A 13,486-nucleotide genomic window follows, 5' to 3' on the forward strand; every position below is an offset into this window, starting at 1 on the left:
AAAACTTATGACATTGTAAAATGTTTTGGACATTGTACCATTGCATTAAAACATGTCATAAAATTATCACGGAGAGTTCTCAGTGAGGTGCTGAGAGTTTATACAGCATAGAAGCACGAGGCTCAGCGTGCCTGTGCTGGCTCTCCATAGAGAAACACATCCTCCCTTTCCCCACACCCTGCTGCTGCTTCTGCTCTGATCATTGTCTAACTCCCTTTCAAAAGCCATTCCAGATTCAGGTTCAACCATTAGTTCAACCATCAAGCGCTCTGGGACGCTACCCTGTGTGAGTGACGCTATATAAATGCAAATTGTTGTTAGTTTTAGCAGCATTCCTTGTCCCAAAAAATCACAAATAAAGGTGGAAAATTGCTTGCAAATTGAATACCTGTGTCTGTGTGTACCGGCGCCTTGGGATGTCCTCCCAACGTGAAGCCACTATACAAATGTAATTTTGTTGTTGTTAGGTTGTGTTGTGTGTGTGTGTGTGTGTGTGTGTACCTGTATATTGACTGAATGTGAATATGTTTCGCCCACAAAATTTAAAGTCAAAACAAATGTGGTCACTTAATCCATGACTATTTGTGGGACACTGCTGTGCGCAATTAGTTGACATATTTTGCCCACAAAATATAGTCAATTCGCTTTACAGTATACCTCTGAAGCACTTTGAGACATCTTGAAGACGTGATAAGGCGCTGTATCAAATGCAAGGATTATTATTATTATGTATATCTCTGTGCCTGTGTTGTGTGTATTTTCTGTGTGAGTGTGTATTGTTTCTCTGTCTGGGTGTATGCAAATGTGTATGTGTGTGTGTGTGCCTGTCTGTATTGTGTGTGTGTCTGTGTACTGTTTCTCTAACTGTATGTATGTGTGTGTGATCTCAGAGATAAAGGGCTGTGAGCTGAGAGGTGCCGGTACTCAGTATGCGCACTGTGATGGGGCCGGCCATGGGCTGGCTGGCACTGCTGCTCACCCTCAGCCCAGCAACCAGGGACTCAGCGCCAGGTAAGACCCCCCCACCCCACTTCCCCAGCCACCACCTGCCACCCCCACCACCCACCGGCAGGCAGGTGCTCGGTGCCAGGTAAACCCACCTCCCTCACCCAGAACCCCATCTTTTCATAAAATAGCCTCAACCTTCGCCTGCCATTCCACATTAGGGCCAGTGTGTGTGTGGGTGTGTGGTGGGGGTAGGGCGGTGGAGGTGGGGGGACATTCTTCCCGCCTGAGTCTACACTCTGTGATGTGCATCGATGCATTTAAACATCTCTTTTATTTAATCTTTTATTTTTAATTTCTTTGATTACCGTCGCCTTTTTTTGCACGAAGTGGTCGGGAAAGTTGTCAAAAGTTTGTTCCTGAGATGATCACTGTGTGTGTGTGTGTGTGTGTGTATGTGTGTGCGTGTGTGGGGGCCGGGGGGCTGCCTGCTGCTCCCCAACACTGAGGGGAACACCCCCCTTTCACAGTTGTGCAAGGGACAATAACCCCCAAATTGTCCTGATTGTGTTGTGATAGTGGTGGCACAGGCAGAACCGATGAGTGTGCGTGTGTGAGTTTGCGGTTGTCTATATGTGTGTGAATATGTGAGCATGTGTGTGAAACGTGAAAGCGTTATACAAATGTAATCTTGTTGTTGTTATACAAATTTGTTGTTTTGGTCACTCTGATTGTCAGGTTACTAAGGGAGGAGGTCTGTTCTGAGGAATTCCTTGCCTTTATTATCAGAATGACAGTCGTCATCATTCACAGGAATCAAAGGTGTCAGAGTCTTTCTGTTGTGACTGTGTTTGGAGGTGTAACAGCAAACGGCCAGGAAGCTCATGATTGATTTTTTTTTAATCTGAGGGATTGACCCTTGTAGTCAGAAATTACTTGTCCATCAAGAGTAGAGAGCGCCAGTGGGGGAGCGAGCCCCAGCACAGACACCATGGGGAGGGAGCGAGAGAGAGCGGGGAATGGGGGTAGAGTAGATACACAGGTGATGAACACAGAGAGCCACACTTAGTATTGTTCAATATAAACTTCCCTCTTTCTTACAGACCGGGTGACATGTGCTGGAGCTGAGAACAGTGACTCTGGCCTCCCCAGTGCTGTGCTGACTGTGATCCTGAGGGCAATAACTCCACACAAATGGGAGAAACTAACATTTACAGGTAATAATACAATATCATCATCGCGCCTCATACTATGGGGCAGTGAGTGGGGGGCAGGGCAGTGAGGGGGGGCAGGGCAGTGAGGGGTAGTGAGGGGGGGCACTGGGGGGGCAGGGCAGTGAGGGGGGCAGGGCAGTGAGGGGGGCAGGGCAGTGAGGGGGGGGCAGGGCAGTGAGGGAGGGCAGTGAGGGGGGGCAGGGCAGTGAGGGGGGGGGGCAGGGCAGTGAGGGGGAGTTGGGCAGGGCAGTGAGGGGGGGGGGCAGGGCAGTGAGGGGGGAGGGGGGCAGGGCAGTGAGGGATGGGGTAGGGGCTGATTGCGCTCTCATATCCAATGCTGCTTCACTAACATCACAGCCAGTGCCCAATGCTAATGACTTTTGCTTTGAACGTGGATGAAAGCGGGAACTCCTTTCAAGTGTATTTAATCAGGAAGTGGACAATCTGCAGTGAGAGAGTTTGAAATCTCCTTTCATATCAGGGCATTAATATTCAGCCCTCACTCTCTGTCACATCGTTAACAAATCGCCCGCTTCCCTTTGAGCCGCTTGTTTCAACTGCGCCAGAACCTCTCCTCATCAGCTCTGTGCTTTGATGATGAGAAGTGAGTATCCTGTTTGGTCAATGGTGACAATTTTGACAAAGACTTCACTTGTCGTGATTGCTCTCACCAGCACGAGGACAATGAAGAGAGGTGCACAAGGCGGGTGGGGGCTCTGTCAGTGACTGGCTGGGGGGCAGTGTGTGTCTCTGGGAGCAGCGAAGGTGATGTGAGAATGTAAATTGTTGTTGAACGAGTTGGAAAACACAAAATCAAATAAACATAATCTTACATTTGATAAAGTGCCGTTCACGTCATAATGAAAAGAACAACATATTTGGTGTCGGGATACAGAGAAAAGTGGTGTCATGGGAGATGTTGTACTTTGGTTTTTTTGAGGTTATGGTTTTACCAAATATATTTTCAAATAAATATACATTTTTTTAAAAAAAGTTCACGTCAGGAGAACGTCTTAAAGCTTCACAGAATTTACTGTTCAGTGTAATATAATAGAAATAATCCGTGCATTTGATATAGCACCTAATCACGTCTTTGAGACGTCTCAAAGTGCATCACAGAATATACCGTAAAGTAAATTAGCTGTATACTTTGTGGGCGAAGCACGGAAGCCAATTGCACAACAGCGTCCCGCAAACAGTCGTGGATTGAGTGACCACATTTTTTTTAAGGGATTATTTGTGACTGTGTAGTGAAGTGACTGTGTGTTGATGAATGCGGCAGCCAATTTGCGTACAACATGGTTTCACAAAAAGTGAGTGAACGATTTTATTTGGGGGATTGTTGGCCAGGACACCAGGCAACAACTGGGCAGATAGGACTTCGGTTTAACAGCTCCTCTGAAGGAGGCACCTGCGACAATACAGCGCTCACCCAGCACTGCACTGGACAATATGAGTTCCAAGTTCCAACATGTGGCCTGAACCCACTTAACTCCCACTCCAAACCCACCCTGTTAACAGATGTGTCTCCCAGCTGTTATTTGCAGACAATATTCCTCAGCGGCTGACTTTTTGTCTTTCGTTCCAGGAACAGGAAATAATGTGGAGAAGGCCTTCATGAAATTTGTAGAGGTCAGTACTCCGTCCCCCGATACCGACTCCCCCAACCACCCCAATACCTACCCAACCACCCGAATACCCACCAGCCACCACAATACCTACCCAACCACCCCAATACCACACCAACCACCCCAATACTTACCCAACCACCCAATAGCTACCCAACCACCCCAATACCCCGCCAATTACCCCCCTAACCACCCTAATACCTATCCAACCACCCCAATACCTGCCCAACCACCCCAACAGCCCCGTAACCACCCCAATACTCCCCTAAAAATCCCAATACACCCCTACCCACCCCAATACCCCCTAACCACCCCAATTCCCCCCCCCAGCCACCCCAATACCCATCCAAACAATCTGTAGAGAACTCCAGTGGGGAGTAAGCACCATGGGGAGAGAGCACACGATGAGGGGAGAGAGAGAGAGCAGGGAATGGGGTTAGAGATCTCCAGTGGGTGAGGGAGCCGCAGCACAGACACGATGGAGAGAGAGAGCAGGGAATGGGGTTAGAGTAGAGAGCTCCAATGGGGGAGCGAGCCCCAGCACAGACACGATGGGGAGAGAGAGAGCAGGGAATGGGGGTAGAGAGCTCCAGTGGGGGAGCGAGCACCAGCACAGACACCATGGGGAGAGAGAGAGCAGGGAATGGGGGTAGAGAGCTCGAGTGGGGGAGCGAGCACCACCACAGACACCATGGGGAGAGAGAGAGCAGGGAATGGGGGTAGAGAGCTCCAGTGGGGGAGCGAGCACCAGCACAGACATGATGAACTGAACAGCTGGAGGAGCTAACAATTTGCCCTGTTTGATGGTTACTAAATGGACCTGGTTCTCTGTCTCTCCAGTGGGAACGTGTTAATGAGGCAGTTGCAGAGCTCAGGAATTCCCAGGTGTCTGGATCTGGGAACAATCCTTCCTGGAAGCGTTCCCAGAAACGAGGTAACCATTCCATTAGCGAGGGTGGGGCCGGGCGCTGCCACATCTGATTAGCTAAGGATTTGCTGAAAAATCACATAAACTTTCTCTCAAATTCAGAACAACAAAGAGCGTTAACAATACTTACCCGCAGGAGGCAAGTGTGTCCAATTTACCCTCATGTCTAATTAAACGTCACAGATCCCTCTACCCTCGCAATCCATCCTCACTGGCTGGACAACGTGGAGGGATTTAGAGCCCAACTAAGTGATGGAGTTGGGGAGTCTGTAGTCCCCTACCCCAACCCCGGCCCTAACCTACCACTTCCTGCCAGCGTCCCAGCACAACGGAAGTGGGTCAGAGCACAGCCGTGCCACAGGCCCCACGGACTCTTGTGAGGGATGTTCTCACATTTTGCCTGTGGACTGTACGAGTTGTTAATCAGAACCATAGTCTGGGGTGAGAGGGGAATATGGTGTCTGTCATCAGTATCACTCACTCATTGCCAATTGCTGACGTGAATCTCCTTCTCTCCCAGTTTGCTTCTGGAAATACTGCATTTGAGAACATGGCTCCTCCCGGAACACCCATTATGGACGCGGTGTCTCGTCTCTTTCAAGGCCCATCTCAAGACCTTCCACTTTGACCGCGCCTTTGGCCATCTTCCTTCCTCCATTTCCCCACCCTCCACCCCCAGCTCGGGTGCAAACCCTTCATTGTCCAGCGCCTTGGGACGTCCTTGTGATGTGAAAGTCCCTATAGAAATGCAATTTATTGTTGTTGTTGATTCCGGAGTGAACAAGGCTCTCTGTGCACGAATTCCCCCTGTTCTCAGCCTGTCAGACTATTTCATTTTAAAATGTAAAATGACACAGAAATATAGAGAATCTATAATCTATAATCTAGTCTTTCCTTGAAACAAAAGGCATCGAAATTAAGAGCGAATTTAAGAATTCTTCCCCATCTTAAATTTGAAGATGAAATAATGTTAAATAGATAAGGCTCAAAGGCTAAGACTAAGTGGAATTTCAGGGCTTCCTGATGGGCGTCTCGTTGCTGGGATTATAGCTGATGGAATCCTTCAGTCTTGAATGTTCACAGCAAGTTGTGTTTTGTCTTTAGACCAGTCAAGTAATTCCAGGCGATTAAATCAGTCACATTTTGTCTGAGCCTCCGAGAGCACGCCTGCCTGTGTGTATAAATGTGCACGTGTGTGTGAGGTGAGTGTGCATGTCTGTGTGCATGTACATTTGTGTAATATACATACCACTGCATGTATGCACTAATAACTAAATATATAATAACTAACTACAGTAAATAATAACTAAACAGCCAATAACTGATTATGAACAAGGCGAGAGAGAGAATCTCAGGGTATTGCAACCTCGGAATCTATCCTCCACCACCAACTGGTGGTGACTCGGTGTCACAGCAGCCATAGTTTCCAGCATTTATTTTTGCTCAGCCGAGTGTCTGACACACACGGAAACCTGTCACTGTTGCTTGACAGTCTCCAAACCAAGCTGAGAATTCCCTGCATCGCACCTGCACATGGAAATCCCAGAGATAGATTGTTGGAATGGAATGCACTCTCTCTCTCCCTGGAGGGACACATCCTGCTTCCGGAAAGTATTAGGTCCAGGTTGGTGAGAGCCAAGGCTTTGGGGGAGCCCAGAGTGTATGTTGCAATTTAGAACTTGCTGGAATGAGACCAAAATCATGGAGAGTGTCTATTGTGGGCAGCAGGCAGACCCCAGCCAGCAGCCCTGACAGACGCAGACACAGTCAGTCTGTTGGAGGATCATAGACACTGTCCAACACCGGCAAGCATCGGTGAGAGTCTCTTGTTTTATTTATACCAAAACTTCACAGCTCTGATTCTGCCAGTCACGTGGACCATGTGTAAACACACTGTTTGCAAACCTGTGTGTAAACAATTCACTCTTTGCTAATCACATAATTAAGAGCAGCTTTAATTCCGTCTGCCTGGACACGTGGTTTACATATAGTGCACTCAAACCATGTGTTTACACATGATTTACACAACTCCTCACAGACCTCCTGATACATGAATGATATGGTATTGACATTTCATACAAAACTCTTGTCAGGTTAAAACGTCTCAAAGTGCTTTATGTATTGAGTTCCTCTGAGGTTAAACGCTGTTTATGGGCAAATGCAGCAACCAATGGTTCCGGTCACAAAGAAGTGGGGGCAGGGAATGTTGGCCAGGACACTGGGAGACAGACAACGGGGAGGCTACATTGCCATCAGTGCCGTGCCTTAGGTCAGATGTTAAACCTGGCTCCTGTTTGCCGGATGGTGAAGATCTTGTGGTGCTACTTTGAAGAAGAGCAGGGAGTGTGGCGGTGTGAGTTGTAGGATGGAATGCCCATGCCCTCGCTAGCCTCGGCGCTTCGGTAAGCTGCTCTTGCCAATTTGATCCAGCGGCACACTGGGCTGCTTCCTGCGGCCTGCCAGCACGTTCCTGCAGGAATGAGGAGAGGTCTGAAGCTGGTTCACACACGGAAAATAATAATAATACTTTGGTCACTCAATCCACGACTGTTTGTGGGACGCTGCTGGGCCCGATTGGTTGCTGCGTTTTGCCCACAAAACACACAGTCAATTCACTTTACAGTATATTCTGTGAAGCGCTTTGAGACATCTCAAAGGCGTGATAAGGCGCTGTATCAAATGCAAGGATTATTATATACAACACACAAAGCCGCTGCTCGGAGTCTGAGTGCTCTGTGCTGGGCACAGCATTGCTCAATGCTCAGTGTTACTCAACAATACGGAGTAACACGGCTCACTTGTCCTCACCCGCTGCCTGCAGTAACTGGGGATAATAGTATAATAATAATCCTTGCATTTGATGTAACGCTTTTCACGTCTTCTCGACTTCTCAAAGCGCTTCACAGAATAGACTGTAAAGTGAATTGACTGTATATTTGTGGATCTACATTTGTATATTTGTGGATCTGGTCATTCAGTGTCTGATTAGAGAATGTATGAGCTCAGCTTTCTTATGGTATAAAAATATCTCAAACCTCTTCACAGATAACTGCTGGCAAATGTGCTGTGTCACTTGTTGGCAAATGTGCCAGCCACACCCAGCCATGAAGTGAATGATTGATTTTATCTGGGGATTGTCGGCCAAGTCACCCACAGGGGGAGAGAGAGAGAAACCCTTTCTCTTTTTGAACGGTGCCAAGGGATCTTTTAATGTCTATTGGACCAGGAAGACTGGACCTCGGACTAACCTCATCTGAAAGGATGTGCATCAAACAGGGTTTATGTTAGCAGCAATATGTAGCCAGGACTATGTGCAGGTGACCTCCACTGACATTTTCACCTCAGAAGGTTGTGGGTTTAAACCCACCTCAGGATTATGAGATTCTAGTAAGAGGTTAATCTGCTCATAATAATAATCCTTGTATTTGATGTAGCACTTTATCACATCTCTGAGTTGTCTCAAACTCTTAACAGAATATACTGTTGAGGTTGAGAGTTTGGGGGGTTGCTGCCCGGTGCCAGTGGTTACACACTCACCGTGGTTTGCCGTTGGTTTTCTGCCGTCTGAGGGAGATCTGGTCGATGGGAGAGCTGAAGTTGGGGAAGCTTCTCTTGCGTTTTTTCTCAGTGACGTCTTTGTTGGAGGCTGTGAGGCCACTGAGGGAGTGGAGCTTGGCTGTGACTTCCATGGCCTTCACCCCCGCGCACGCCCACCCCAAGCCCCCATCGCCAGGGGCCGAGCAAGCAGATACCTGAGAGGAGAATACAGTTTCACTTTCCTCCAATCTCTGTCCCTGATTCCAGAATCATAGAATTATAATTATACGAAGGAGGCCATTTGGCCCATCGTGTCTGTGCCGGCGCTATAAAAAGAGCTTTCAATTCAACCCCAACACTCGGTCTCTCCCCATAGCCCTGCAAACTTGTCCTCCCCAAGTAATTATCTACTTCCCTCTTAAAAGTTGTTATCGAATCGGCTTCCAGCCTTTCAGGCTTTGCATTCCAGATCCCAACAGAATTAACTCTGTGAAAACATTTCTCCTCCCCTCCCCTCTGTTTCTTTGAACAACTATTTTAAATCGGTGTCCTCGGGTTACTGACCCACCCGCCAATGGGAATAGTTTCTCCTTGTTCACCCTATTGAATACCCTCATCATTTTGAAAATTTCTATTAAGTTTCCTCTTAACCTCCTCTACTCTAAGAAGAATAATCCGAGCTTCTCCAGCCTCTCCTGATCACTGAAGTCCCTCATTCCTGGTACCATCCTGGTACAGAGATACCAATGGCAAGCTGTGTGGTTTTAACTGGTTAGACTCCAGCAGTTACCCCAACACACGCTCTGAGCTTCCCCGAAGTCTTGGCTCTTGCCAACCTGCGCCTAATACTTTCCTGAATTAGGTAAGCAGATACGTCCCTCCAGGGAGAGAGAGAAAGTGCGCATTCCAATAAATATCTCTGGATTTCCATGTGTGGGTAGGATGTATGGAATTCTCAGCTCGGTTTGGCTACTTTTAAGCGACAGCGATGGGTTTCCGCAGACACTCACCTTACCTCCAGGTGTGCTGTCTGCAGGCTCCGCCCACTCCACACTCCTGCTGCACCACTGGGGGGCGCTGCTGAGCAACATCAGGACAGGAAGGTGGCGACAGCACAACATCTGGCAGCACACAACAGGCACAGGGTCAGCCTGGCCCAGCACTGACACCGTGACAGTGTGTGACTGTGAGCCAGGTCTGGGCGTGACAGTGTGTGACTGTGAGCCAGGTCTGGGCGTGACAGTGTGTGACTGTGAGCCAGGTCTGGGCGTGACAGTGTGTGACTGTGAGCCAGGTCTGGGCGTGACAGTGTGTGACTGTGAGCCAGGTCTGGGTGTGACAGTGTGTGACTGTGAGCCAGGTCTGGGCGTGACAGAGTGTGACAGTGAGCCAGGTCTGGGCGTGACAGTGTGTGACTGTGAGCCAGGTCTGGGCGTGACAGTGTGTGACTGTGAGCCAGGTCTGGGTGTGACAGAGTGTGAGTGTGAGCCAGGTCTGGGCGTGACAGTGTGTGACAGTGAGCCAGGTCTGGGCGTGACAGTGTGTGACTGTGAGCCAGGTCTGGGCGTGACAGTGTGTGACTGTGAGCCAGGTCTGGGTGTGACAGAGTGTGAGTGTGAGCCAGGTCTGGGCGTGACAGTGTGTGACTGTGAGCCAGGTCTGGGCGTGACAGAGTGTGACTGTGAGCCAGGTCTGGGCGTGACAGTGTGTGACTGTGAGCCAGGTCTGGGCGTGACAGTGTGTGAGTGTGAGCCAGGTCTGGGCGTGACAGTGTGTGAGTGTGAGCCAGGTCTGGGTGTGACAGAGTGTGAGTGTGAGCCAGGTCTGGGCGTGACAGTGTGTGACAGTGAGCCAGGTCTGGGCGTGACAGTGTGTGACTGTGAGCCAGGTCTGGGCGTGACAGTGTGTGACTGTGAGCCAGGTCTGGGTGTGACAGAGTGTGAGTGTGAGCCAGGTCTGGGTGTGACAGAGTGTGAGTGTGAGCCAGGTCTGGGTGTGACAGAGTGTCAGCTCATACTCACCTGCTTTAAACCCAGCTTCATTTCAAGCCACAAAAAAAGCAAAAAAAGTATTATTTGAAATCAATATAATTATAATTTTTGCATTTGACACAGCACCTTATCACGTCTTTCTAGACATCTGAAAGTGCTTCACAGGATACACTGTAAATTGAATTGACTGTATATTTTGTGGACAAAATGCAGCAGCCAATTGCACACAGCAACAAATAGATTGAGTGACCAAATAATTATTATTTATTAAGTGAATCAGTCTTAAAAATCTGAGTGAAAGATTATTGAGTGACAGTGACTGCTGTTAGACTCAGCTCTCAGATCACAATGTGCTGAAAGTCCTGCAATTTTCCATTCACTTTTCACTTCAATTTGCTTATTGTTGTGAAGTGAATTGTGAACAGGAGGGAAAGTGCTGATGTTTTGCAAATCATAGGTGAAGCCTCAGTGGGTTGCATTTCCCTTTTTTTTTGATAAAAACATTTCTGGCCTCTGTCACACAGACATGCATTAACTCAGTTATCTGTTTCACGCCTTTCTTTCTGAATCTTTTCTGATTATTGGGGGTAAAACACATTGAAAACTCTTACCTCTCTCTCTCTCTCTCTGTGTGTCTGTCTGTGCTGCTGTGTGTGTTCGTGCAGGTTTCAGGTGGTGGAGAGCTGCAGCTGTGGGACGTTCTCTGGGGTTTGTGTCTGTATTTATGTGTAGGTTTAGAGATAAAGAACCCAATCGCTGCCTCTGAGCCGCTCTGCGTCAGTCACTGGGATTGTTTCCACCATCAGTGAGGTCAGAGCTGGAAGCCACACAATGGTTGGCAATGGCTCACCTGTGGGGGAGAGGGACTGGGATTTTGCCTCATTCACTGGGGAGTGGGGGGAGGAGAGTGAGAAAAGGGGGAGAGGGGGGGGAGTGATGGGAGACGGAGCGAGAGGGGGGACCAGGGAGGGAGATGGTGAGTGAGGAAGGAGGGGGAGTGAGGGGGGAGTGGGAATCAGTTCACTATCTCTCTCTGTCACTGAGTCTCTCAAAATTCCAGACTTTCAATGTGGGGCGAAAATGCCATTAGTTTGTTGTAGAACGGGTTACACTCGGGGTGTGGGGGGGTCAGAGAGTGCTGTCAGTGTCAGCCTGGGGGGGGGGGGGGAGTATGTGTGTGTGAGGGTGTATTGGGGGAAGTGTACGTGGGTGAAGGGTGTGTGTGAGTGTGTGGGAGAGTGAGGGGTGTGTGTGAGTGTGTGGGAGAGTGAGGGGTGTGTGGGAGAGTGAGGGGTGTGTGGGAGAGTGAGGGGTGTGTGGGAGAGTGAGGGGTGTGTGGGAGAGTGAGGGGTGTGTGGGAGAGTGAGGGAGAGTGAGGGGTGTGTGGGAGAGTGAGGGGTGTGTGTGAGTGTGTGAGAGAGTGAGGGGTGTGTGGGAGAGTGAGGGGTGTGTGGGAGAGTGAGGGGTGTGTGGGAGAGTGAGGGAGAGTGAGGGGTGTGTGGGAGAGTGAGGGGTGTGTGGGAGAGTGAGGGGTGTGTGTGAGTGTGTGGGAGAGTGAGGGGTGTGTGTGAGTGTGTGGGAGAGTGAGGGGTGTGTGTGAGTGTGTGGGAGAGTGAGGGGTGTGTGTGAGTGTGTGGGAGAGTGAGGGGTGTGTGTGAGTGTGTGGGAGAGTGAGGGGTGTGTGTGAGTGTGTGGGAGAGTGAGGGGTGTGTGAGTGTGTGGGAGAGTGAGGGGTGTGTGTGAGTGTGTCGGAGGGGGAGAGACCCTCACGCACTGCCCTCAGCCACAGCGCAGAGGTACAGAGAGAGACTGAGCTCCAATGTACTTGAGAAGCTTTTCAAAGCGGTTCAGGAGTTCGCTTTCAATGTTGTTCTTGGATCCGCTCCTTTATACAGTGCAGATGAATGGGAAGTGGGAGATTCGCGGGAACTTAGTGCTGAGAGCGGACTCAGTCTGGGACAGCCTTCAACCTGACACACACACACACAGTGAGAGAGACACACACAGAGAGAGAGAGAGACACACACAGTGAGAGAGAGAGACACACACAGTGAGAGAGACACACACAGTGAGAGAGACACACACAGTGAGAGAGACTCACACAGTGAGAGAGACTCACACAGTGAGAGAGACACACACAGTGAGAGAGACACACACAGTGAGAGAGACACACACAGTGAGAGAGAGAGACACACACAGTGAGAGAGAGAGACACACACAGTGAGAGAGACACACACAGTGAGAGAGACACACACAGTGAGAGAGACACACACAGTGAGAGAGACACACACAGTGAGAGAGAGAGACACACACAGTGAGAGAGAGAGACACACACAGTGAGAGAGAGAGACACACACAGTGAGAGAGACACACACAGTGAGAAAGAGAGACACACACAGTGAGAGAGAGAGACACACACAGTGAGAGAGACACACACAGTGAGAGAGAGAGACACACACAGTGAGAGAGAGAGACACACACACAGTGAGACACACACACACACAGTGAGAGAGAGACACAGTGAGAGAGAGACACACACACAGTGAGAGACACACACAGTGAGAGACACACACAGTGAGAGAGACACACACACAGTGAGAGAGATACACACTGTGAGAGAAAGACACACACACACACACAGAGAGAGAGAAAGACACACACAGTGAGAGAAAGACACAGACACACACAGTGAGAGAGAGACACACACACACTGAGAGAGAGAGGGACACACACACAGTGAGAGAGAAAGACACACACGGTGACAGAAAGACACACACACACACACACAGTGAGTTAGAGAAACACAGAGAGAGAGAGAGAGAGAGACACACACACAGAGAGACACACACAGAGAGACACATACACAGAGACACACACAGAGAGACACACACACACACAGTGAGAGAGAGAGACACACACACAGTAAGAGAGAGAGAGACACACACAGTGAGTGAGAGAAAAACACAGTGAGAGAGACACACACACACACACACAGTGAGAGAGAGAGACACACACAGTGAGAGAGACACACACACAGTGAGAGCGAGAAAGACATACACACAGTAAGAGAGAGAGACACACACAGTGAGTGAGAGAAAAACACAGTGAGAGACACACACACACAGTGAGAGAGACACACACACAGTGAGAGAGAGACACACACAGTGAGAGAGTCACACACACAGTGAGAGAGAGACACACAGTGAGAGAGAGACACACACAGTGAGAGAGAGAGACACACAG

General features: G+C 49.3%; 1 protein-coding gene across 2 annotated transcripts; it reads right to left on the reverse strand.

The window, feature by feature from the left end:
- Positions 1–6,654: 6,654 nt before the first annotated feature.
- osteocrin lies at positions 6,655–11,042 on the reverse strand. Of its 2 annotated transcripts, none has more exons than XM_007884614.2 (4): positions 10,855–11,042; positions 9,263–9,373; positions 8,253–8,467; positions 6,655–7,185 (listed from the first exon to the last, which is right to left on the reverse strand). In XM_007884614.2, exons 2-4 carry the CDS (start codon positions 9,371–9,373, stop codon positions 7,101–7,103), a joined length of 411 nt encoding a protein of 136 aa, XP_007882805.1. In that variant the 5' UTR covers positions 10,855–11,042; the 3' UTR covers positions 6,655–7,100. The 2 variants fall into 2 exon arrangements, with proteins under 2 accessions (XP_007882805.1, XP_007882804.1); XM_007884613.2 differs by lacking the exon at positions 10,855–11,042 and adding an exon at positions 10,274–10,317.
- Positions 11,043–13,486: the final 2,444 nt, after the last annotated feature.

Source organism: Callorhinchus milii, unplaced genomic scaffold, assembly GCF_018977255.1.
Source record: "Callorhinchus milii isolate IMCB2004 unplaced genomic scaffold, IMCB_Cmil_1.0 Scaffold11, whole genome shotgun sequence".
NCBI classification, from domain to species: domain Eukaryota; kingdom Metazoa; phylum Chordata; class Chondrichthyes; order Chimaeriformes; family Callorhinchidae; genus Callorhinchus; species Callorhinchus milii.

Excerpts from the sequence above, each read along its gene's own strand:
- osteocrin (XM_007884613.2), bottom strand. The coding sequence starts at position 10,294 with ATGAAGCTGGGTTTAAAGCAG. Across the intron at positions 9,374-10,273 it reads TGAAGCTGGGTTTAAAGCAG|ATGTTGTGCTGTCGCCACCT; the intron begins GTGAGTATGAGC and ends GTGTGCTGCCAG. Across the intron at positions 8,468-9,262 it reads ACAGCACACCTGGAGGTAAG|GTATCTGCTTGCTCGGCCCC; the intron begins GTGAGTGTCTGC and ends TTCTCCTCTCAG.